The 24,017-nt window shown below is 41.7% G+C and overlaps 1 protein-coding gene across 5 annotated transcripts in view; it reads left to right on the top strand.

Moving 5' to 3' along the window:
• The window catches only part of ATP8A2 (ATPase phospholipid transporting 8A2), a 347,902-nt gene that overhangs the window by 20,393 nt on the left and 303,492 nt on the right, over nucleotides 1–24,017 (top strand). For 2 of the 5 annotated variants that reach the window (XM_071804368.1, XM_065830605.2), the window contains exon 2: nucleotides 19,509–19,653. In XM_071804368.1, coding sequence (XP_071660469.1) covers nucleotides 19,553–19,653 — 101 coding nt within the window. In that variant the 5' untranslated portion in view covers nucleotides 19,509–19,552. Of the gene's footprint in view, nucleotides 1–8,567; nucleotides 8,720–19,241; nucleotides 19,383–19,508; nucleotides 19,654–24,017 lie in introns of those variants that run through there. The other 3 variants (XM_071804354.1, XM_065830614.2, XM_071804357.1) reach the window with 3 other exon arrangements.

Genomic DNA, 24,017 nt, shown 5'->3' with positions numbered 1-24,017 from the left:
GAGTTAGTGGCTGAAGGGAAGACCTCATGCAGAAAGATGAGTGGGAGCTGAAAAGAGGATGGTGTGAGACTTCGGCAGGTGTTGTGAACTGTGAGAAATGGGACAATCCAGGTCTCCTTCCAGCTGGGACTGGACAGCTTAGGCTGTAATCAGGATCCTTGCTCTCACTGGGACAAAAGTAGCATGTAAAAAAGATGATGTTTAAAAGTGACTCTGAAAGCATGGCTGGTTTTGCCTGGTTAACAGAAGCCTCTGGTACAGGAGCTGATTTCTGTTGTGCCTGTTTATTTTAAAACCATTTATTTTTCCGAGGCTGTGATACTATGTTTTGTGACAACCTTGAGTTAAAAAAAAAAAAACAAAAAAACAAAAAAAACCAAAAGAACAAAAAAACCCCACAAAACTAATTTATAAGCATCTTTCTTCTGTAGGATGCAGCTGAAGTGGTTGCAGGGGAGCAGGAAAGATGACTTACAGTCAGGTCTGCTCTAAGACTGACCTGAAAGAAAGAAGTTGTTAGCAGATGGGACCAAGGACCTTAATACTAGTAGAGGGATGTCTCACAAAACAGGTGATAGCTGAACATGGCTGTCTCTTAATGATCTTATTTTGCACTGGGAAAACCACTTGTAGTTTAATTTTTGCCTCACACCTTTTAAAAATAAAGGAATATTTGAAATCATTTTTGCAGGTCAGAGACTTTGCAGAGAAGGGGAATATAGGAAGGCTTCCTTTAGAGGGTTAGTAGATATTGATGAATCTCACGTTTACTGATTTCAATATATATATATATGTTTAAGTATTTTAAAAGCAGAGCCCTCTGGAGATGTTGTGGCAATATGGGATTTGGTGCACAATTATGGAAGGAAAGTTGTTAATTATACGTTTTCCCACTAAAGTTCCATAAACATGAATTGACTGACTCATCACTGGAGATCTTAATCTTTGGTAAATAACATTAGAGCACAGAGTAAGAGGCTAGAAGTTTACTTTTCTTATTTGTACTGTGTGTGTTTGCATGCATGTGCTCACTGTTTCCTGACTCTGGGGCATGCTGTCAGCAGCCTGGAGATGATCTGATAAAAAAATTAACTGGAAACTGAACATTCTCTTGCTAAATTATTGGAGTTTATACTGTTTCCCTAGCTGCTGAGTGGTTTTGAGAATTAATTCACTTCCCAGTCTATGGGAGAGAACATGTGTCTTTGATTATACAAGCTAGAGAAATATATTTAAGAGAATCTACAACTACTGTTTTGTTATTAACAAATGCCTGTTAGAATTGTTTTCAGGACCCTTCAGGCAGTTTTACATAGACCTGCCAAGGTTTGCTATCAGCAAAACATAAAAAATTGGCACTCAATGTGGGTATGATCTTGGGAGTCTTTCGAACAGGTGCTTTATATAAACCTTGAAGGATTAAACCCTGGAGGAGGGCTAAGAGCAGGTTTCTGAACTTGAACAGCATCCAGCAAAGAACAAAGGAACAGAAATTGGTTATGCCTGAACTTTTGACAGGAAAATACTCTTAAATGCAAAGGGTCACAGCAGTTACTACCCTGCTCATTACCTGCATTTGACAAGTTGATTTTTATGGTAGGGAAGACTGTAGTTGGACTAGTGGCATTTGATACACTAGTAAAATGATCTTAAGACACTGGGATATACTGTATGACAAACCAACTGTGCAGGAGCTGTGTTTTCAATGCTTAACCAATCTGTTCTCTGAACAGCAGCTCCAGGGAGAGGAGTAAAGTCTTTTCCTTAGATGCTGCTTCCACCAGTCCGGTATGTTTTGAGTAAACATGCTAAATGTTTTTAACCCTTTAGAATGAAATAGCAGGTAAGCTAATATTGGGTAGGACAGTGGGGTATCATGGCTGGAAAACTTGTCAGTTAATCCCAGCAAAACTCCTATGATGCTGAATCTATCTTGAAATTATTCAAACATTTGTTTTCTGTTTTTAAACAAATGTATTGCTGCTGTAAGGTGCTAACAATCCAAATTGTTATACCACAAATACATCTAAACATAGCTGCAGAGGACTACATTCAAGACTTTAGAAATCATTAGTGGCTACATGACTTGAGTAATTGCGAGTTGGTGTGGTTTGTGGCCAGTACTCACAAGGTCACTAAAGCAGGAACGAATGCACTTAAGCCGATTGTGGTATTTGGTTTCTGGCTTGTAGTCCTTCTCACTGCCTTGTCATAAACCTGGCTTATCTATTTGCTTGCTTTCTGTGTTGAAGTACTAAGAATGAAGAGAGATTTAGCTTTATTGCTAATTATTAATTTGGTGGAACTATAAGTTTTTAACAACTGGCAGTGTTCTGAGCTTGTGGCTGTGGGTGCTGTGCTGGCTTCAGCGCTGCCCCGTGTTTCTCGTTGTCTGCAGCTCTGACCGTGCCAAAGGAAGGGGCCTTGCTGGTCACCAACCAGTAGATACACGTTCCAGCAGTCACTTTGTGTGGAATGAAGGTGCTACAGGTGCTCAGCACACAATGAACGGAGCATGTATTTGAGGGCATAGGCACAGGAGTGGCTTAAAAGCTGAACTTGAGTAGTGTTAGGCAGTTTAAACTTCTCTACAGAGTTGTCTTCCTTGAGGAGCAAATATCTCTTGCTGCCTACAGAAAGAGAAGCTCTTTTTATGAGGACTCTCCACAGTGAACTTAAGGTTGAACTGTGTCAAATATTTCTGGCCTCCACAAGTATTTGTTTATCAAATACAAAGAAAGCATGGAGATGGAATAGAACAAGTTGACATCCTGGTGCTCAGCCTGTGTCTTCAGATCTGTCTCTGCAGCCATCAGTCCCTAGGATTTTCTCACCACTTCTAGTCCTGGACTGTCTTGGTTTGATTAGTTGCTAAGCAAGAAACTTCAACTTAACCATAGTAAAACTGTATTGTATTGAAAGTAGTCTGAATATTTGGTGGTTGAACAATATGCTCTGGAAGAGGCTTGCATAACAGTAACTTGAAACAATTCTGTTCAGTTGTGGCCTGTGCTGTTGCTAGATCTGTAGGGACCTGTCAGAATATGAGAGACTGAGACCTAAGCCTTATCTTCAATTTAAAGACTTTCTACAGTGCTCCACTCAAAATAATTTTTCAACATTTACTCCCATTTGGTGTGTATGGTGGGAAAGGGCCAGGGCTAACTACTGGGGCAGGGATATCTTGTGTAGCTGAGCTGTTTGTCAGGTACCCCTGAAGAAAAGCTTCATTTCTTGCTCATATGTGCTTTGACCAGCAGTAGTGGTAATTCAGGCCCCTATTTCACTGTTGGGCCATACCTTCCTAACATGCAATGCTTTCGAAGATGAATTTTGGCACAGTAAGATGCTGAACTGTAATACCCTTCAAGAGAAACTTTAACTGAGCAAGTAGGAAAAAATAAGTTTTTTTTTTAAAATAAATATATTAACTCTGGCTATATGCATATTTGCAGTTGTACTGCGGTGTTGTGTTTTCTTTAAAAAATTGGTTCTCTTTTTGGAGATGTGGAGCTTTAGGAGCAGAGTATAGTAGACTTGGAAATCCAGAATGTATGTAAGGCTGTCAGAAATTCCATCTTTAACTTCAAATTATGCAAAGCTTGGGAAATAATTCTGTGTAGTACTGTTGAAGACTCTGATCACTGGTAGTTTACACTTGTGTGCAATGTGAGGTTATGTCAGCAATGTATAGTACCTGTGTGGTGACAGAGGATGGCAGCGATGTCTATTTCATGTTTTTGCTGTAGCTGGCTGGCAGCACAGCTGGATGAGTGCAAAAGGAGTGGGAGTCTGAGTGCAGAACTTGGGGCAGCAGCACTGCTGTTGGGTGCAGTGATGTCTGTGCTAGTGGGTTTGGCCCACAAGAGCCAAAAGGAGCTGATGCAGGATCTTCTGAGGGGTGTAGGCTGCCTCAATGTGTAGTGTCTGGGAGATGGAGAAGAGGCTTGTGTTCTGCCTGATGAAGAATCACCCTTGACAAATCTGTTCTGGCCCAGATCTAATTATAAAAGATGTATTTTAAAAAAGTGTATCCCAGAAGGGTATGGAATAATTGCTAGGCGATATGGTTGGGTTTGTAGGGAACAAAGGCCAGGGAAGGGTTAAGACTTGAATGAATTCTTGAGGCTGGTTTCCTGGGAACCCAGAGAGATCAGAAATGAATTAAGTGCTGTTCATGAAATCTGTTCAAGGCCCATTCAGTAATAAAGTGGTAATAAAATGGTATCTGGAACTCAAAGGATAGCTCAATTTTATGAATGGTATGTCTTGGTACCCATCTCAGATGCGCTGATTGCAGAGGCAGGAATGCTGGAAAGGAGTGGGCTGGGGCTGGTCCCTGTTCCATGGTGTTCTCCTCTGCTGCCAAGGGCTGCAGAGCCCCAGCTCTGACCTGGCTGCTGTGCCTCCTGCACTGGCTGACACAGGGAACTGCTGCTGGTGGCGGTGTGTGCTGAGATGAGCTGAACACAGCAGGATGACCATGAGCCAGCACTGTGTCCTTGTGGCCAGGAAGGCCAGTGGCATCCTGGGGTGTATTAGAAGAGGGGTGGTTAGTAGGTCAAGAGAGGTTCTCCTTCCCCTCTACTCTGGCCTGGTGACACCGCACCTGGAATATTGTATCCAGTTCTGGGCCCCTCAGTTCAGGGAGGACAGGGAACTGCTGGAGAGAGTCCAGCGCAGAGCCACAAAGATGATGGAGTGGAACATCTCCCTTATGAGGAAAGGCTGAGGGAGCTGGGTCTCTTTAGCCTGGAGAAGAGGAGACTGAGGGGTGACCTCATTAATGTTTATAAATACATAAGGGTGAGTGTCACCAGGATGGACCCAGGCTCTTCTCGGTGACAACCAATGATAGGACAAGGGGTAATGGGTTCAAACTGGAACACAGGAGGTTCCACTTAAATTTGAGAAGAAACTTCTTCTCATTGACGGTGCCAGAGCACTGGAACAGGCTCCCCAGGGGGGTTGTGGAGTCTCCTACTCTGGAGACATTCAAAATCCACCTGGACACATTCCTTTGTAACCTCATCTAGGAGTTCCTGTTCCAACAGGGGGATTGGACTAGATGGTCTTTTGAGGTCCCTTTCCATCCCTGACATTCTGTGATTCTGGAAACCTCTGAAATAGGTTCTTAGGGGTTTCTTTGTGATGTGTTTGCTGGTGACTATTGAATACTTGCTGGTAGCTGGTACTACTTTAGTAATTCATTTAGTTGTGTGTTCCTGGCATATCCTAGCATGTGGCTCTGATTATCAGAATAAACAAGATAATAAAAACCACAAGGTGACTTCAGGAGCAGGTGTAAGTGTATATAATACAACTGATGTGGTATTTAGTCACTCTTTATGACTTCACATGTGAGTGGATTCCCTGGGAAAGAAATGGAGTAAGGAATTACCCAGCTTCCTGTTCTGTTTAAGTTTGTATTTTTAATCAAGTCCTTTTAGTCTTTTTGTATGCACACCAAGTGGTATACTTAGTGAATACTAAACTGGCAGAAAACTTAGGGGAGTGTACACAAAAAAAATATTGATTTTTCAAGTCTGCTATTCTACCAGAATAAACTCTGGACTCAAAATTTACTTGTACTTTGAATGTTCTCACTAAACTTGATGCAAAACTACCTGTTATGTCAGGGCTTGACTCTAACTTCAGCATTAAAGAAAATTCCAAGTTCTTCCAGATTTTGTGGTCTTTGGGATCAGCCTTATGTTGAGCCTCCAGCTCACTTTCAAGGTAGCATATGGGGAGCTGAACCTGCATTGCAGAACAGTGAAGCTGTGACGGCAGGCAATCCTGAAAATGTGACATGTTTACTTTAAAGGGTCAGGGGTGAGAATATAAATTTTTTAAAAGAACAGAAACAAGCCTCAACCCCAAGACTCTAAACATCATGATGTCTGTAAAACGATTTTTGTAGTGTTTTGATGTCTGACTAATTTTTGTCAGTGCCTGGACCTGCCAATACTGAGTTGCTGATACAAAGCATTATGTGTGGAAGGATTTCCAATAATAAAAAGTACAACTTATACAAAGCAGTACACCGTTGATGGTAACTATGCCAAAAGTACTGGCCTAAAATTATTCCTACTGGTTCTTGAATATACTGTGAACATGGCTTATGTTCAGCTTGCTCTGGGAAATGCTCAGAGGGGTCTGCACAAACCATTGCAGGATGTATGAAGCTGTAGCGACAGATGAGTTTGAGGAGCATTTGAACTGGATCACTTTGTTTGAGAAGTAGCATGCAATTTGGGTGGAGGAACATGATTTTTATCTTGGATGACTTTGGAAGAGTCACAGATTTTGGAGGTTGATGCTAAGTATCTGTTGTGAGATACTCTTGTATTTTTTTGTTTTTGTTTCTAAATGTGTAACAAGTTTTGTACGTGGCTTCAGGACAACAAATCTAGTCAATATAGAGAAGATCATGATAGCATGGGTCAGTTGCTCTACCCCCTCCACTGTGTATACTTGTCATGTCTGTCTAAGACATCTGGCAAGGAAAAAAAAGCTATCTTGAAAAATTTGAAGTTTTAGTACCAGTGCAGTGGTAAGCATTTAGATGAGGCTTTTTGGCTTTGAAAATAAAAAATAAAACTGAGTGATCTGATTGTATACTACTATAATCCCTTATTTTGATCAAGGACACTTTATAGCAGATTTCCGTTCCAAATACACAGCGTGGGGTTACTGATCCAAAGGTGGACTTCTTGTCAGGTGGGTGTGACAATAAATTACCAAGTTTGGAAAAATGTGAGGTGGGCTTTGATAGGGAGTGTGTGGTACAAATCTTTATGTCAAGTCCTGTGGCTGACTTCTGCTTTCATCTGGAATGATGCTAGGCAGATGTTACCCAGACCATACATTGTAGCAGCAGCTGAGCCTTTGAAATAAGGTGGATTCAGAGGTGGCTGTGATGAGATAGTAGAGAGTAAGTGGGGCCCAAGACAGAAAGCAGTTGATACCTCACCAGACCGATTCTGGGCCTGGCCAGCCTGGTGCCATTGCCTTGCCTCCAGATATGATAATGATGCCTCTGCTGTCAGCTCTTGCTGGCCTGGAGAAGGTGGCAGTTCTGGTTCAAGATAAGTCATTCGTGTGCTCTGTAGTAGGGAACTGCTGATAAAGGCTAGCCTAGTCAGCTGGTGAGCCTTCATCATTTTTAGTAAGAAAATGAGAATACAGCTGTATGCAGAGGACAAACAGATACAATACTGTCTGTCCATGGATTCATCTGTACAGGGAATAGGTAATGTTCTCAAACATTGTTCTCATATGTTTTGCTCATGCATTATGCAACACATTTCCCTAATGAAAGCTGGATAAGAGCAAATAATTTTGAGTTACCTTCCTCTCCTGAGAAAAAAGCACTTACTTGTAGCTAGTGGTGTCTTCCATGGCTTCCTGTCATTGTCTTGCTCATAAATATCTGATACCTCTTATGTGATTATCTCTTAACAACTGTAGTTGTGCTGACTGGCAGGTGGTGTTCTGACTTTTTGCTCCACCCACTTAGCAATCCATGGTAAGAGATGGGCTTGATACACCCCTCACATCTGAAGCCTGGCTTTGCAAGGCATCAAGATAGCTGAACTCTGAAGCTGATGTGATGTTAAATGTGCTGGTAGTTTCATGAAGACTGAATGGACCGAGTTGTGGTTGGTGGTTAAAAGCCAGTGGTGTTTCTTGCTATCCTAGCGTGACTGTGCTCCCTCGCTAAAAATCACCGATGTATCACTGAAGTGGCTTGATGGCCACAGGGAAGTGTCCTGCAGATCCAGTGCTTTGTTGGGATGGTAGTTTCAGATATAGGCCAAAAAGCTGAATTCTTGCCTTCTCCTATGCCTGTCTTCTGAGGATTTTTAGCAAGCTGCTGCTGTTGCCTGTTCTATTCCCCATCTGAAACCATGCAATTAGTCTGAAAGGGGGAAATGGGAAGGAGGGGAAACAAGATGGCCAGGGAGGAAGGGACCTGAGAAGCTGTTATAAGGGCCACATAAGTAGATGTGACTCTAAAGAGAGGCTTGTACTAATGGGGTTACTACAGGTGAAAAGAAAATGTAAACTACTCTTTCCGTTCTACTCTAAGGAGAGGGATTTTTATTAACTGAAGTGATAGATTAATTAATTTCTAACCTTTTAATTTGATACTGAAAATATTTTACCTTTAAACCTGTTCAGAGGCAGGGACAAGTTTAAAAAAAAAAAATTCTTTATATCTGCAGAGATGAATGGATCTCATGACCTCTAACATCAGATATCATCTCCAGGGGAACAGAACTCGAGTACTACTCTACCTTTTTATTAGGATTTCACTTGAGAAATTGTGCTTTGAAACTAGGTGTGGGGGGTCAGAGTCCTGGAACTGGGCAGATGGTTATTTCAAGTGTTGAAACACAGGATGATGCTCCATTTCTGTCCCCCCCCCTTTCTTTTTTCTGAAATGTATTAGAATGTTCCAGTGAAAGACCCGTCTGGCTTTGTGTATGGGTATACTGCACACTTTCCTTCTGTGAATCCAATGTGGAGCAGTTTGAAAGTGCAAAACATATATTTCACAGATTACCATGGGGATCACTTTAATCAGCTTTGAGACCTGCTAATGCTGTAGAGATCTTTGAAGGACTACTGCTGTTTATCTTCATGCAACCAGTGCCAGAAGGAATGGACGTCATGTCTCTGTGGCATCGTTGGAAGAGAAGCGTCTCTCTAGGTAACTGTACAGTGGGCAGCTGCTTTTGTTGGGCATTGCACTAAACTGTGGGTGGACAGAACAACAGCTTGGGGAAGGCTTTAGAGCAGAAGGTCAGTATGTATTTGGTAAATCTTTCTAATCTAGCATTGGCTCGAAGCCAGTCTTACAGGCCTCTGGGCTTTTAGTAGAATACAGATAGCTTTACATCATGAGCATATAAATGGGAAAACATTTATTTTTCTTGTTTAAATTGTTCTCTTGGAAATCAAAATCAGCTGTGCTTGCAGCTGATATGCTTAAAGCTGTTAGTAAATTGTTATAGGAACAGATGCATTACAGAAAGGAAAAAAGCACTGTGTGCCAGAATACTAATAGAATTCTTATGTGCCAGAGATATTTTTAGCTTCAACCAATATTAATACAGGGAAACAAGCCTCAAAGGTGGGAGGAGGGAAGGCTGTAAGTGCTCTGTTCTAAGGATTAGCTGTGATTGTTGGTTGTGCTAAGGAGATTTCTGATGGCTGTTTTGGAAATGTCCACTAATCACCTAACAGATCCACTGTGCTTCATAGTTATGTTCATGGCCCACAAACAGGATTGCTAGTTGTGGTGATCCGAGGTGTAGCTGACAAAAGTGCTAGAATTCCAGGATCTTCCCTGAGCAGTGGGATTATTCAGAGGAGAGATGCTTATTCTTGTTATAGTTTTGGTATACCAAGTTTTCACAGAACTGATGCTTCCATTGCCTTCTTCGAGGCTTCCGTACTGCTGCTTCTTATGGAGCTTGTTTTAGTTCTTTGCTGTTAACTGGAAAAAATTGATGGCAAATTTTTTGTAGGATGCCTTGGTGCCTTTATAATGTTTGTAAGTTGTTGGAAACCTGGAGCATATGGAACTCATAGGTACTTTTCAGGGTTGAATCTCAGTTTGAGGGATGCCAATTGTTTGAATCAGCTCTTGGAAAAACCTCTTAAACATGAGGAAGTGTTTGAATTTGGATGTGAGGGGTTTCAGGGACAGCTGTGGAGGCTTCTCTGGCTCACTGGTCTCCAGCTGTTCTTGCTTATTTAAAATTCTGGTGTTGAACAGTAGCTGCTGAAGCTAAGTTTTCAACTTGGTATTGGGCTCTTAGATCTAACTTATCTGCTGCCTGAAATTTTTTTCAGGCCTCAGGTGTGTTGTTGCTACTCTTAAGTTGGACACAATGTGATATACCAGAAAACCTACTTGAAGTACAGGTTATGGTGACAAGCTGCTAGCAAATACACAAGTGAGTTTGAAGAACAGCTAAGGAAAGAGTGGAATGGGAGGGGAAATTCTAGAAAGGCCATTTTTGTCCAGTGCAGTATAGGAGCTTAGAAACAACAACAAACCACTTGTTTTAACTGGTGTCAATTATTCATGCTGGTAACTGTTTTGTAAATTTAGTCTGGGAGCTGGGGCAGTGGAAGAAGGGACTGATATGTTTTTACTTCCAGTGATATAGGTTCAGCCTTCAAATTCAGCTGACAGTTGTGGCTATGAAGCATGAGGCAGAACAAGAATAGATTGTGTTTTTCTTGCAGCTTCATTAGCTCAGCATTATCAGCAGAAGCTGCTTGTTTTTGACATAAAGTGAGCAGGTACAAAATTATTTCGGAGATGGGGAAGACCTATTTTAGGTAAAGTGCTGTTCCTCTTGTGGTTTCACCAAGGCTTTGTATAGGATTGTTACAGGGAATAGAAACATCAGGCCTTTATTTTTACCATTCAAAGAAGCAAAAAGAAATCCACCAAGGAGACCTTAACTCAGACCACAGGTGCCTTTAGGTGCCTTTGCTCTCCCATACCTGAGTATTCTGCCAACTCATTTTTGCTTTGAATAATGGGGCTGTTGGCTGTTCATACAAAGGAAAGAGAATATTATTGTGTGGACCTGCTTCTTGTCCTTTGCTTTGAAAGTTCTGTTTTGTCTCTTATTTCAAGTATTTATACATGATCATACATCTGAATCTTCTCTATATATAGTTATTGCTAAACTGTTTACTCTGCTCCTGCAGTAGCATAATCCTGGCTGCTGCTTTTTAGTTCTCTGGAGTGTCCCTAGCATTCTGCTATGAATATGTTCTGTTTGTTGTTGACAGCATTTAGCTGCTTGATCCAAATGAATTTGGGCGTATGCATAAAAATTCATGCTCCAGATGTCTCTGCTTGAAGCATGCAATTCCATTCACGATCTGACTGAGGCTGCTCTTCAAAACAAGATGTTTTGTGTCTTGAACTTCTCTGAGTTAAGAACCTTCCAGTTTGTAATTCAAGATGATTCAGAGAGACCATTTAAATTGTTGTCCAATTCAGTTGGAATTGGGGATAAACACAAGAGAGAAGTGACTTAAATTCACAACACATATACTATCCCTGTTCAGGGCTCATTAACAGGGCCAAGAAAATGGAGTTTTGGTCTCCTCATTTCTGTCATCTTAACAGTTCTTCTTTCAGCTTAGGCTACAAGAAGTCTTTCATGAACCTGTACAGTCCTAGTTGCCCACTGTGAGAGCTACTGATGCTGTGTCTATGAACATTGCTTGATCAAGCAGATATTAACTACTGATCCACCTATACTATGAATATCTCTGCATCTGTCAGAACATGGCTGTCCTGTTTGGACATATCACTGGCAGATTGGTCCTCCTTGGATTGACCAGTACAGTTGAGCTTTTTTTCTTGGCTTAGCTGAGCTCCCAATTTATAACAACACTTTTTGCACTCATCCTTGAAGTGCATTGTTAGGTGTTTGTACTGTAGGGATTTTAAACATTTTTATGTTCCTATTTTTAAGACTGACACTTGTAAGCTGCATGTTGCTCTCCAGTGTTCAGTGTAAGCAAGCCCAAACCAATGGCTGCTCACCTGTCTTTGTTATTAACTGATTAAATAAAGATATCCCCAAACTTGGTCTCCAAGTAGGTTGACAAGTGACCTCTTTCCTGTATTGCAGCTTCTGTCACAGAGAGAAACTTGGGAGAAGCTCCTTCTGTATGGCACCTTCTCTTGCAGAACATTTCACTGTCTGCTCTTACAGGCAACTCCTCTGGAGTTTTAAGTGGCTTCTGAAATTCATAAGCATTATCACACTGGATAGTTTTCCTGTCTGACAATACTCTTATTAGTCTTGTTAATTTTGATAATCTACACACATTGCATAGCTATGAAAAGAGAGGGTCTTTAATTTCCTTTAATATTTGGCTTAGCTTGACTGATAACTTTCTCCTTGCATCTCGGTGTTCAGAAAGGCAGCTTCATTTGCTCAGTCTTCTCTTGTCATGCTTCTCAAGCTTTATTTACTCTTAATGTGCTTTTCGGGGTTATTCTCTTCAGCTGAGTCAATTTCTGTATTGATCTGGGTCTAGCACAGAAAAAAATTCCTGTTTTCAAGTCTGATTTTCTGCTTTGCATAAAATAGCTTTTCTTCTTTGCTGTGCATCTCTCTGCTAGAAAGGTTTGGATGTCTTTTTGCGTTCTGACCTGAAGAGAGGAGCTACCCGAGAGCTTTAAGTCCTGCTGTCTGAAGTCTGATTTGGACTGTTCCACAATAATCTCAAGGTGCTTGACCTGAACATAAGGTTTTTCCTCTACAGCTTTAGCTGTTGGCAGACTGAAGTTCAGGTTAGCTTTTAGAAGTAAGATCTTATAGGAGAACTCTAATCTGATGTTTTTGCTCACTCAGTATCCTGGTAGTTCTACTGGAGCACAAACCCTAACTGCACACACACAAAAACCCTATGCCAACAACAAACAGACCCCAACCAAACCCAAACAATTACAGGTATTTGAAGAGTTTGCCTGCCAGCTACAGTGTCAGAACTGAGTTCACTTATAACTATTCTGTTTGATATTGTCTCTAGCCTGTAAGGAAAAAACAGTACCTTCCCCAGGACAGCATATAATGCTGCTTGTGTCCCACTGCATGAGCTGGTAACTGGATAGGGTTGATCTGACTGATTAGTCACCCAGTTCCAGGTATCTAACTGTATGATTTGTTGTCTGCTTAATGTTGCATGGTGGCAAGCATTTCATCCTATTAGTGTAAAAGGCCCATTGTGGGGCTCCTAATGCTTGGAATGATGGAGACAGAAGGATTGCTCTTGGTTCCAGCATTACGAGTATTTCCTCATGATACTCTGCAGGTTCTGTACCGATGTGCTCTCATGTATTGTGTATGTTGTAGCTAGCTACCATCTTCTGGTAGTAGAATTCATCATGGCCTCCTTGTTATCTTAGACTGAACCGCTGAATGTTAGTATTCTAGTCTAAAAAGATTTTAACTGCTTATGCTTAGTTCTCAAGTTAGCAGAACTGACACCATTCACTTTTTAGGTAACTCTTTGCCATCTAATCTGGTTAGACACTACTAGAGCAGAAGCTCAGTGCTAGTGAAGTCCTAAGCTAAAATATACAGTACTTCACACTCAGCTCCTTTTTCCTACTCATGATTTGCATTCCTGTGGAAATCTTATACTTGTTACTATCACATATAAAAGATTCTTTCTAGTAAATGACCTCTGCAGGAGTTCTGGTTGGCCTCAAACCCCAAGAAGCTCCCTTGGGAAAGCTGAGGAGAGGAATTCTCTTCCTCTCTGCTTTATAACTGCTTATTAAAATTGAAGTTGTTCATGTTTCTATGATCAAAGTTAATTGAATATCAGACTTCATAACTGGATCTCCTGAAAGATGTGTGTTAGTAATGTTCATGGTGCTGTTTATAGAATTTAAAACCAGCTTGAAGTAAAACAGATTTAGAAAAAAAGACTCAATATATTGCTTAGCAATATATAGATATTTATCCTGTCTTTTCTCAATGCAATTTGTTTTACTCCTAATATATAGGTTAAGTGTGATCTGGGCAGGAATACTGTGCCATGTTTGCTTCTCCTTTAGAAAATGAAACATCTGTTGTGTCACCAGTAACTTCAGGCAGAGCAACTCTTTCACAGTTCTTGGGAGAAGTGAGAGGTGTTTTGCAAACGCAGTATTAACTTCAATGCTGTTGGTATTGTGAACCCTGATATTTGCATGCAGATGATGTAAGGACCTCTTACTTTGCAGGACATACCTCTACAAAGAAGGAAGCATGTTTAAAATTTCTCTTGATAATAGAGGAACTAGTAAACAAAAGCTCCACTGTGAATTATCACAGAACTTCCTTCAGATCTGAGTCAACATTTGCCTGCAATTTTATACCAAATACTGTACAAGTTCTTTAAATTAAAAAAAATGAGTTAATGAACAGCATTAAGTTGTTGGTATTTTCACACCTTGAGCTATAACCAATTCGTATCCCAGTCCTAGTGGGAACGGAGCTTTCCTGGAGGACCTGGTGGCTGAGTTCATGCGTTGCATCTCCTGGGATAGTACACTGTGCACGCTCATGCATCTCTAGATTCACTTTCAAGTACATTTATGTTGAACAGTGAAGGCAGCTAATGAAATTGTGCCAAGAAAGACTGTATTTCAGGTAAAACTAATTCAGCCAAGCTTCAAAATCATTGTTTATGTATAAACTTGTTGACAGCTGTGGACTGCAGAACTTCTCATTTGGTGTCATCTTTGGTACTTGGTTTGTGAAGATAATCCTGTGAGAAGGATGTTGTCCTAAGAAAGTGGTGATGAGTCACTGAATCTGGGGCGGCTTGTTAAGAGCAAACTTTGTGTTTTGGTGCAGGCAGAAGTCACACTTGTCTGCCACATCTATCTCAGATGTTCAGTTTGCTTACTCATTTCTTTGAGGCTAAGCCTGTAACAATAACACCCCATTTTCTGTAATTGAGAAAGTTTGGAGGTTTTTGGTGAGGTTCTTTTTCACTCTGAGGAAAGCTGTCTTTCCAATGTGTCTTAACTGAAAACTGCCACTTAAGACAGTTGGGAGGATGCAAAGAATTCTGTACGACTGCTTTGACTTGTAGCTGTTCAAGCTTACCCTCAGTTGTTGATGTTAGAAAGGACTTCTGGACTGCAGTCCAACCATAGAAAGGGCCATAGTCTAACTCTGCTCATGTGGGGCCAGCTTCTCTAGCTCAGTGTCCTTTCTTCTACTAGATCCTAGTCCTGCTAAGTGTATAAAACTGGTAGGATGACTCTTGGCTGTGACCCTTAGTATTGGTTTAGGTTTTAAGTGTGACATGACTAAGCCTGTCTGGTGAACTTCTGCATTGCCAACCTGCTGTTCCTCATACCTTGTGGTTTTGTCTTAGAGAGGTGCTTAACTTCCTTATTATCACTTGTTCTTAAAAATGGAACACATGTTAGAGCAATCAAGCACCTCACCAAGATGGAAGACAGAAGTAGTAACTAGGTGGCTAATCTTTTTGGGAGAAGTGTTATAATTTCAGTAAGAGTTCTCTTGTGACTTCTGACAGTTGGCAAGCATCCCAAGTGACTCATCTTAAAAAAACACTACAGAATTCATAACACTTTATTTACTTAATCATAGAGAAGCTATGATTATTACTGAGCAGACATTAAGGAGACAGATATACATGGAAAATGTCATCTTTGCAGGGCCAGTGAAGTAAGAGCATTAAATTATAATTGGTTGCTTTTCAAGTGTGATAACAAATGTAATGCCAATTTGGCAAGGCATCGAGCCTGGTTTCTCTTAAAGATGAGAGAAAGCTATAAAATCTCTTTATTTTTGTCAAGCTTTAATTCCATATTTTTTTTAAAAATCAACTTTTAAAAATAGTGTGAAGAAAGAGCCTTGAAGAAACGAATGGGTTCTACAAAAGGGGAGTGTGTAACTCAAGTCTGACTCATGGAACTGGTAAAGAACAGTAGGAAACAGTATTATACTCCAGCAGTAAGTGTCTCGTGCTTCAGAGTTGAATCTAGACATATTGGACACTGTTCAAATTCTGTAAGGTCCAAGTTCCATAAAATAGGTAGTAATCATAGTGTTGAATTATGCTGCTCCACTAGCGCTGTAGTACTTTCTCAGAATATCTATGGGTAGGCTGGCTTGCAAGTATCCTCTGAGTCTTTCTAATGTCAGGCTTTTATTTAGTTTTTGATGTTCTCTGCTCAAGTCTATTGAGACTTCAAGGTTTCTTCCCTGAAGTTGAGTGGCAATAATCACTTAATGGCACGTTTTGCTTCTTTTCTGGCAACTTTTGGCTGGTACAGAAATTCTGCTTTCCCTTTTCCCTGAGGTGCAAGTTACTAAGCTGACAGCAGAGTAGGTGGTGACACTGGTGATGGATTTTCATGATTTTGGGGTTGAGGGGAAATACTGGGAAGAGGACTAAGATTGACAACAGCAGAGCTCGGAAGAGACAAGCTGAGCCAAATGACATCTTCAAGTGAAGAGAGCTGCCCTACTAGCACAGCAAAACCATGCTAGGTTATTCTTGTAGAATCAGCTTCTAGTTATCAAATAGTCTTGATTTCTTAACATAACAATTACAATGAAGTCAGTGTCATATACAGGATGTAAGTGTGAGATAATGTAGACTTAACATTGATGTCGTTATCGTAGAAGATCCAAAATCTGATGTAGCTAAACAGACTAAATGAACAAGCTATGAAGTACAATAGTCTACCATTAACATGCTCATTGAAGCATGATTAGTTTTATTCAAAATAAATAGCATAGCAGTGCTGCAAGTTCTTGGGTAAATAAGAGAAGATGCATGTCTTGTGGGAGAGAAGTCTTCCTTGGGTCAAAAGTTGGTCTGCTCTAATGTGAAGTCTGAGTCTGATCCCTTTGGATACAGGGAAGTAAATCTTGCTGAGTAAGAGCTGCTCAGGCTTCAGTTTTTATTTCTACCACTGCTGGGGGTGGTCAAATCGGTGCTGTCTTTATCCATAGCCTTTCTCAAACAAGGAGCAGAGGTTAAGTTGCTTTAATGTGGCTGATGGTCTGCATGTGGTCAGGTATCCTGGAGGGGCATGCTTTCTGAAGGTGGTGTGGCCTCTGTCACTGATGCCCACCAGAAGCCCCTCAGAAGCTCAGGGCTCCTCAGCCTTTCTAAATACAGGGTAGGAGAGCATCTACAAGCCAGTAGCATAGATCACTGTGCCTGTGGGCTTCTGGGTGTGATCTGCTTAGTAATGGGGGAGTGAGGTGGAAGGCATTCCCAATGGGCAGGATTACTGGATAATCTTCCAAAATGAGGCTTATTACACTAAGAGTTGAAGCAGCTAACTTGAGCCACTTCCAGAAATGAAAACCTTCTTAGTACAGCCATTTCTACACATGTGCAAATCTACTTTGAAAATATTTCAGTGCATCTAAAGAATAAGGCAAATGTTGTTGTCCTTGGGGCACCTATCTTGGAGAGAGCAGCCAAGAGCATAGTGCATTAGTTAACCTAGACACCTCTGGACTTCACCAGTATTGACTCAGTTAATCCCTGAAGTTGTGGGACAGCTTCATGATACTTTCCAGTGACGAGAACTAGTAAGCAAGAGGATTTCAAACATCAGAGGGTGTCATGAGAAAGTGAAGCAAAAAAGGTCATTGGAAAAAAACCCCACAAATATTTTTTACAGCATTTTTGTTCTAGAGTAATTGCACTTCAGGAGTTTGACTGGGAAAACAGATGAAAGCTGCTTCCTTGTACTTAATGCTATTAAGAGTACTGTTGTTTGATGTCCTTTGCAGTTACACAACATGAAATTGTTGGGGAAGAACAGCAAGTATCCAGTAGTGCTCTTAGCCCTGTTTTTTCTGAAGGGGAAAATACAGAGTCAGCAAGGCTGAGAGATCCTCTGTGTTGGGGCAAGCTTCTTCAGGCAGAGTAACCTGATGTAGTAGTATGATGGCATGGTCTTGCATATTTCACTTCCTAGATTAAGTATTTTTACCAAGTAAATACTAGAAATTTGGCATATTTTTGCTGTCTGTAGTAGCATCAAGTGAAATGAAAGGGAATAAATTAATTTGCCTCACATGCACAAGTTCAGCTTAGTGTCTCCTAAATATGAATTCACAATGTGCAACACTTTCTTTGGGCAAGAGACAGTGCTGTTGAAAGTGCATTAGTTTGTAAGTTACATTAGTTTTATTGGCTGGCTACTAGCATGGCTAAGTGTTTTTTGGATGCCGGGCTGTATTGTGAGATGGATGGGTGATGTTGCCCTCCAGTGGCTGATGTCTAGAAGATGCAGAGCCTGTCTGCACTGGCAATAAACAGTCATTCAGTCTGGGATGTAACACAGGATGTTAACTTAGACCTACTGTCTATTGAAAAAAAGACAAGTATGTGTAATGTAAGGGAACTGAAGTGTTCAATATACTAGGGTTTTATTAGGACTGAAGTTTTTCCTCAAGCTTCAGTTGAACACATGATTCCAGAGGGTTTTCTATTCACTGCATGAGTCCTTTTTAGCCACTGTCTGGGCAGATTGGTTTGTTGCACTTATGTACAGAACAGAAATAGCTGCTGGATTTGGTTTTACAGTAGTTGCTTCTTACCGTTATTTTTGAATGGACTCTTCAAATAACACTAAAATAGCACTTTTACTAGATGTCTTCTTGTCTAGAGCTGCCTGTGCTAGCTTGTAAAACCATGGGTTATTTAATAAACGGATATTCTTATCTAGTATATTTACTGTGTGAAAGGGGAAAGCAATATATTACTCCAATGACTTTGGTAATATTTTGAGGCTTGACAGAGGAAATAGCTAGCTCCTTTCCCTTATTGTGGCCTTCTCTTAATGCAAAGCCAAACAATGCTTCATAGGACTAAAGTAACTCCAGACCAGCTGAAGAGGAAAATTATATTAAGTCAAAGATTTCAGCGTTGAAGCTGCAGGTATAAAAAAATTTTTATTTTTGGCAATTTCAGTCTGAGTCTTTGAGTACAAACTCCAGCCAGCCCCAGTGTGACCACCCTGTGCAGGATGCTGGGTGGATGGTGCCCCCAGCAGAAGGCAGCTTGCTGAGCAGACACCGATGGAACTGGCTTTGCCCCCGGGGGCCTGGGTGAGGTCAGGCAGGGATGCGTTGCTCGGCCATGCAGGATGTGGTGTGTGTGTAGGTGGCACCAAGGGACTGAATCATAGTATTGTTGGAGAACACCTCTAAGATCACTGAGTCCAACTGTTAACCTAGCACTGCCAAGTCCACCTCTAAACCATGTCCCTAAGAACCTCATCTAGGTGTCTTATAAACATCTCCAGGGATGGTGAGTCCACCACTTCCCTGGGCAGCCTCTTCCAGTGCCTGACAGCCCTTCCAGTGAAATAAGTTTCTCCTCTAATCCAATCTAAACCTCCCCTGGAGCAACGTGAGGCCACTTCCTCTCATCCTATCGCTTATTGCTTGGGAGAAGAGGCGGACACCCTCCATGCTACAGCCTCCTTTCATGTGGTTGTAGACAGCGGTAAGCTGTCTACACCGGAGCCCCGCGGTGGGTGTCACCCCGCCGGCCGCCCGCCGTCCCTCCTCTCCCCGTGGGCTGTCCCGCCCCGCGGGCTGTAGAGCTCGGAGCGGGGACCCGGCTGCTGGCGGGGGCTGCTGGCCGCCGGTTCGGCTCGGCCCAGGCGCTCCCGGGGGCGGTGCGGGGTCTGCGCCCCTCCCCGCGGGGCGGAGGCGGTGGGTCCGGCGCTGTCACCGCTGCCAGCTGGCTCCGGGCGGGCCCCGCCGCCCCCTCCCCGGCCGTCCATTATTTATCAGCCTTCGCCGCGGTAAACACCGGGGAGGGTGGGTTTACAGCCGCTGTTTGTTGCCCATCCCCGGCCCTTACGCGGCGGCCCCGCCGGGAGCTGCCGGCCCGGCTCCAGCGGAGGCAGCCGTTTGCTGACCGCCTTCCCTCCGCTCTCCCCTCAGGACCGGTCTGCTCCCCCTCGGGCTACAAGAAGGCGGATGATGAGATGTCCGGAGCCACGTCCTCGGCGGATCTGGACGAGGCACCAGCCCGCACCATTCACTTGAACCAGCCCCAGCAGAGCAAGTTCCGCGACAACTGGGTCAGGTACGGAGAAATCTCTGCTTTTGCCCTTCCAGGTGGCTGCGTGCACACCCCGGAGCCGTGGGCAGGGAGGGCGCTGGTCCCGCTCCTTGCCCCTTGTTCCTGCCCAGATCTCTCTTCAGTACAGCGAGCAGTGCCTCTGCTGGGGCGGGAGTGGGCAGCAGGGGCTGGGTAGCGGTGCGGGGAAGGAGGGTTCCAGCAGCAGCACGGGGTGAGCTTCATGTAGCAACAGCAGTGAGAGCAGGGAGCTTGTAAAGCTGCACAGGGAAGATGCATTAAAAGGCCTTCAATTCAGTAGGGCCCTCCTTCAGGAAAGCTGCTGAATTTTGGAGTAACAGGACCTAATCTAGTACTCCTTGATGTAAGGGCTAACCTGTGAAAACTTAGTGTGGGGTTGGGATAGAATCCACTATGTAGACTCCGGAGTGTATTGTAAAAAAAGTAGCATCCAGTTGTAAGAATAATTGAAGTAAATATAAAAAGTATGGAATACAAAGGAAGAAAAGAGAAAGTCTAACAGAACAAGTAACTACGGAGTTTACAAACTTACATCGCTATGCTTATAGGGCTGTAGTCTACTTGCATTCATTAATTGAAGAACAAAAGGGATTTTCTTTAGTATTTGGAGCCTTTCATTGTAGAGGTGTGTGTTTAAGACATCTATTGGTATGATTAATTACCTACTATTGTAGCTTGGAAACACAAATAATGTTCACTGAAACATGGAGTATGAGGATACATAAGACAAGCAAGTTGTGGCAGTGCTTGCCAGGCTTGCCCTGGGTTAGCTGCATTAGCTGGGTGAACAGATGGCTCCCGTCATAACTGAAGAGTGTTACTCAGCAGACTTCGTTAATGCAGATGTTTGGGTTATTGTTCAGAGAATGGTTTACACAATGAGTTCCTTTATGAAAAGAGAGGAACTTTGTATCCTGCTGAAATGATGATTTCTAATGGCTGGCTTATTGTGTGTATTATCAAAAGCAGTTCTAAGAATATTCTCTGGAAGGATGCTTGTGTCCGAGTAGCGTAGCAACTTATTTACACAAGACCTTCTCCTCAATTTTGACTAACTATATACTTGTCTGGGAATATCTGTGGTTTAGGAACAGTTAAAATAACATATTTTCTTAGTGTCTTGGTTTTTCTCTGTGGGCAGCAACATTAGATGTTTTCTCACTTTTATTATATTTTTATTTTTCCTTGATTAAATGAGCTGAGTTTGAGTGTTTTCTGTGGGTAGACTACTTGTGCTTTACAGAAAGAACAGCAGGGAATGAAGGGTTGGCAGAATCTGTAGTTCATGTTTTCCTGAAGGGATGCTATTCTGATCCAGCTTAATTGTATGAAAAAGTAGTTCGTGAGTCTGCTACCAAGAACTTGTTAATGATAGTTTTATTACCAACACATAAAAAGTTGTTGTGTCCACCTCATTATCTGGAGGCCACTTCCTGGGAGCTGTCAGTGTCTTTCCATAGCTTTTTGCAGCTTTGCCTCCTGACAAGGGCAACCCAAATAATGAGGAATATTGGTGTGTGAGGGACAGGACAAAATCCAGGTAGCGTAGTGGGAAAGTAGAGGTTTTTGCATTACATGATTAGCAATTTTAGCTCCTTAGTGTCACTTAGAAATGAAGCTTACTTTATAATGACTTGCTTGTCCTCACTAAGAAAGCTTTGATCTCTGACTTTCCAAAGGGTGGGAGGCTTTTGCTGTGCTCTCTCTGTTCTCTGGATTAGCTTTCTGCCCTCAACCTGAGTGAGTGAAGGCAAAGGTGACGAGCTTGTAATATCTGATTGAAGATGCCTTGTATTATGTATGAGTGGTAGTTTATTTACTCATTTGCTTACGTATGTTGGGTTTTCTCTTGAGAAATACAGTTACGTATTGCCCTTGGACTTTCTTACTGTGTTCAGCTTCTGGATTTCTCAGTGTTATTGGATTTGGATATGTATGGTCTCCATAGGAAACATCAGTGGACCATAGTGCAAGGCCCTGTGTAAGTGAATAAGCACCTGTATATAAGAGCTTACGGAAAATTAAACTGAGGGAGTTAATGAGTTTGTAAATCATGTGACTTATGACTGTAACCTTTTTGGTAGTCAAAGCTTCTCTGAACAACGGTGAGGTTTTGTGAATGTTCATAGGAAGTTTTCCAAATTAAGGAGTAGTGTGGAATAGCTTGCTCAAAACTAAGCAAAATACAACAAGAAATGGAGGTGCAGAGGGTGGGGAAGATAGGTCAATGGTATGGTTTTTCATCTAAGATGTTCTAAGATTCTTGAGCTTTACTTTTCTGGGAAGAGGGGCACTATTAAAAGTGAATTCCTATGGTTGTGGGAGAAAAAAGTTAATAAATACTAATTTTTTAAATTTTGGACGAGTTATGCAAAATTTATAACTTCCAAATACCACCATCTAGTGGTATTGCAAAGGCTGAGTACATGGCAAGATGGGGTGAGGCACTGACACTTCTGAAAGTCTTGAATTGTGGGAATGTATCAGGAAGAACTGTTCTGTACCTTTTTTCTTTACCCAGGCTTTCAGCTGTGAATAAGTGAGATTAGGAGAACTTCTAGAGCAATGGCTAAATAGTTTGTGACAGAGTTTGAAGAGCACAAAACTTTTCAAAACCTAGTGCATTAAAACTGTGTGGTGTGGGTTGGGTTTAGCTTGGTCCTTTACTGTGTGTATATGTGGCTGTCACCATTCTTTATTACAGTGCTGCAGCAGAGATTCCTTCTGTAGGAACGTATCTCTTCTACCTGTGTTAAAAGCCTATTCAGTTTGAAAATATATGTGAATATGTAACTCTTCAGACCTTTTAGTAAGGGTAAATGATGCTCCATTTTCAGCTGAAGCATTTTAGAAGCTTTGAAATACATAAAAAATGGACCTAATATAATTACTTAGTCCAGCATGACTGTAGTTGTGCTATTGTGTGCTTTTATGAAAGCTAATTAGTACTTGCCTAGACTTGTTCAATATACATAACTTAAATGTGTAACTGTTTAATAGGAGTACTTCTGTATTTAATATTAAGCTTAAACTTATGTTCTGAAAACTTAGCTACTATGTATGGAGCTCTATGCCATTTAAGGGCAGTACTTATCTTCTGTGCTCAGGCAGCCTACATTTGGGGACTGAAGTCAGCTAACAACCTTCATAAACCTGCAGTATCTCTGGCTATAGATAGTGTGAGACAGTAGCCAGGCTTCTATGCAGACTCCAAACAGTATTTTTTTCACCCACTGTTCTGATGTGCTGGGAGAAAAGACTCTTTTTATATATATCTCTTGAAAATACCGGTTTTTCCTTTTAATTCAGGTGTGAAACACAGAATGGTAGTGGATCACTAATGTTTTCAACCGCTGTTAGGCTGTTGTCGTGATTCAATGTGAGTGATTACAGTAGCTTGTACGTTCATTGTGTGGCAGATTAGCACAGTGTGAAAATAAGTGTTTTGCATAAGGCCAGCTTGGCTGGTAGTTTAGACTTGAAATGTGTGGGTTTCCGTGGTGTCTGATTATTTTTTTTTTATTCCGTGAGTTTTTTTGATTGCTCTAACTGTGGCTTTTTTACCAAGTTGGATTTATCATGTGATTACCTGAGTGGTGGAGAAGATGACCAAAAGTCTTTGTCTTGTAGTTTGAAAAGAAACTTGCCTATTCCCTTGTAAAAACACAGGGATGCAGATGGGGCATGATGATACTTGTCTGAATGTTGTGTCAATAGTTTTGAGAATACCAAACTAATGGTATGAATATTTTTCCTAATATATACCTGGTGGCATGTGAAGACTGGCTTATTTTGCTTAGACCGAGAATGTTGTATGCATCTGGCTTTCATGTAAATGCAATTCCTTAACATTTTTTATTAATACAGGAGTCAACTCACTGGATTATACTGAATGTGTAACAGTATGGTATGGAAACGTTCTTCCACTGCAAGCAGTAAGCATCACCAGTTAAGTGATTTGAGGCCCTCACTTGCTGCATGTCTGAACTTCTGGTTTGTTGATCCAGGAAGCATTCAAGTGCTGAAATAACTTCAAAGACATTTGAACTGTCTCCACATTTTCCAAGTACATTGCAATTGCTGTTGTAGCTGTTACTTTATGTAATATTCTACATTCAGGGCCTGGTAATGCATCTTGATGCAAGTCTGACTCAGGACTCCTAAGTTTAGCCTTGATGTGTGGCTTAAGGAAGAGGTTAGGGCAGAGCAGCAGTCAAGAAGGGCGGAATTCTTACTCATGCTTTTAATGGGTCTTGAATCTAGAAGTACTGTTGAGAAGTTTCTCATCAAACAGAATTTGGTGGCTTTGTCTAATAGGATGGTCCCAAAAGATGCATTTTGATATCCCC

Source organism: Patagioenas fasciata, chromosome 1 (genome assembly GCF_037038585.1).
Source record: "Patagioenas fasciata isolate bPatFas1 chromosome 1, bPatFas1.hap1, whole genome shotgun sequence".
Taxonomy (NCBI): domain Eukaryota; kingdom Metazoa; phylum Chordata; class Aves; order Columbiformes; family Columbidae; genus Patagioenas; species Patagioenas fasciata.
The sequence above is the reverse complement of the archived record's forward strand: the minus strand, read 5'-3'. Positions and strand labels throughout refer to the sequence as shown.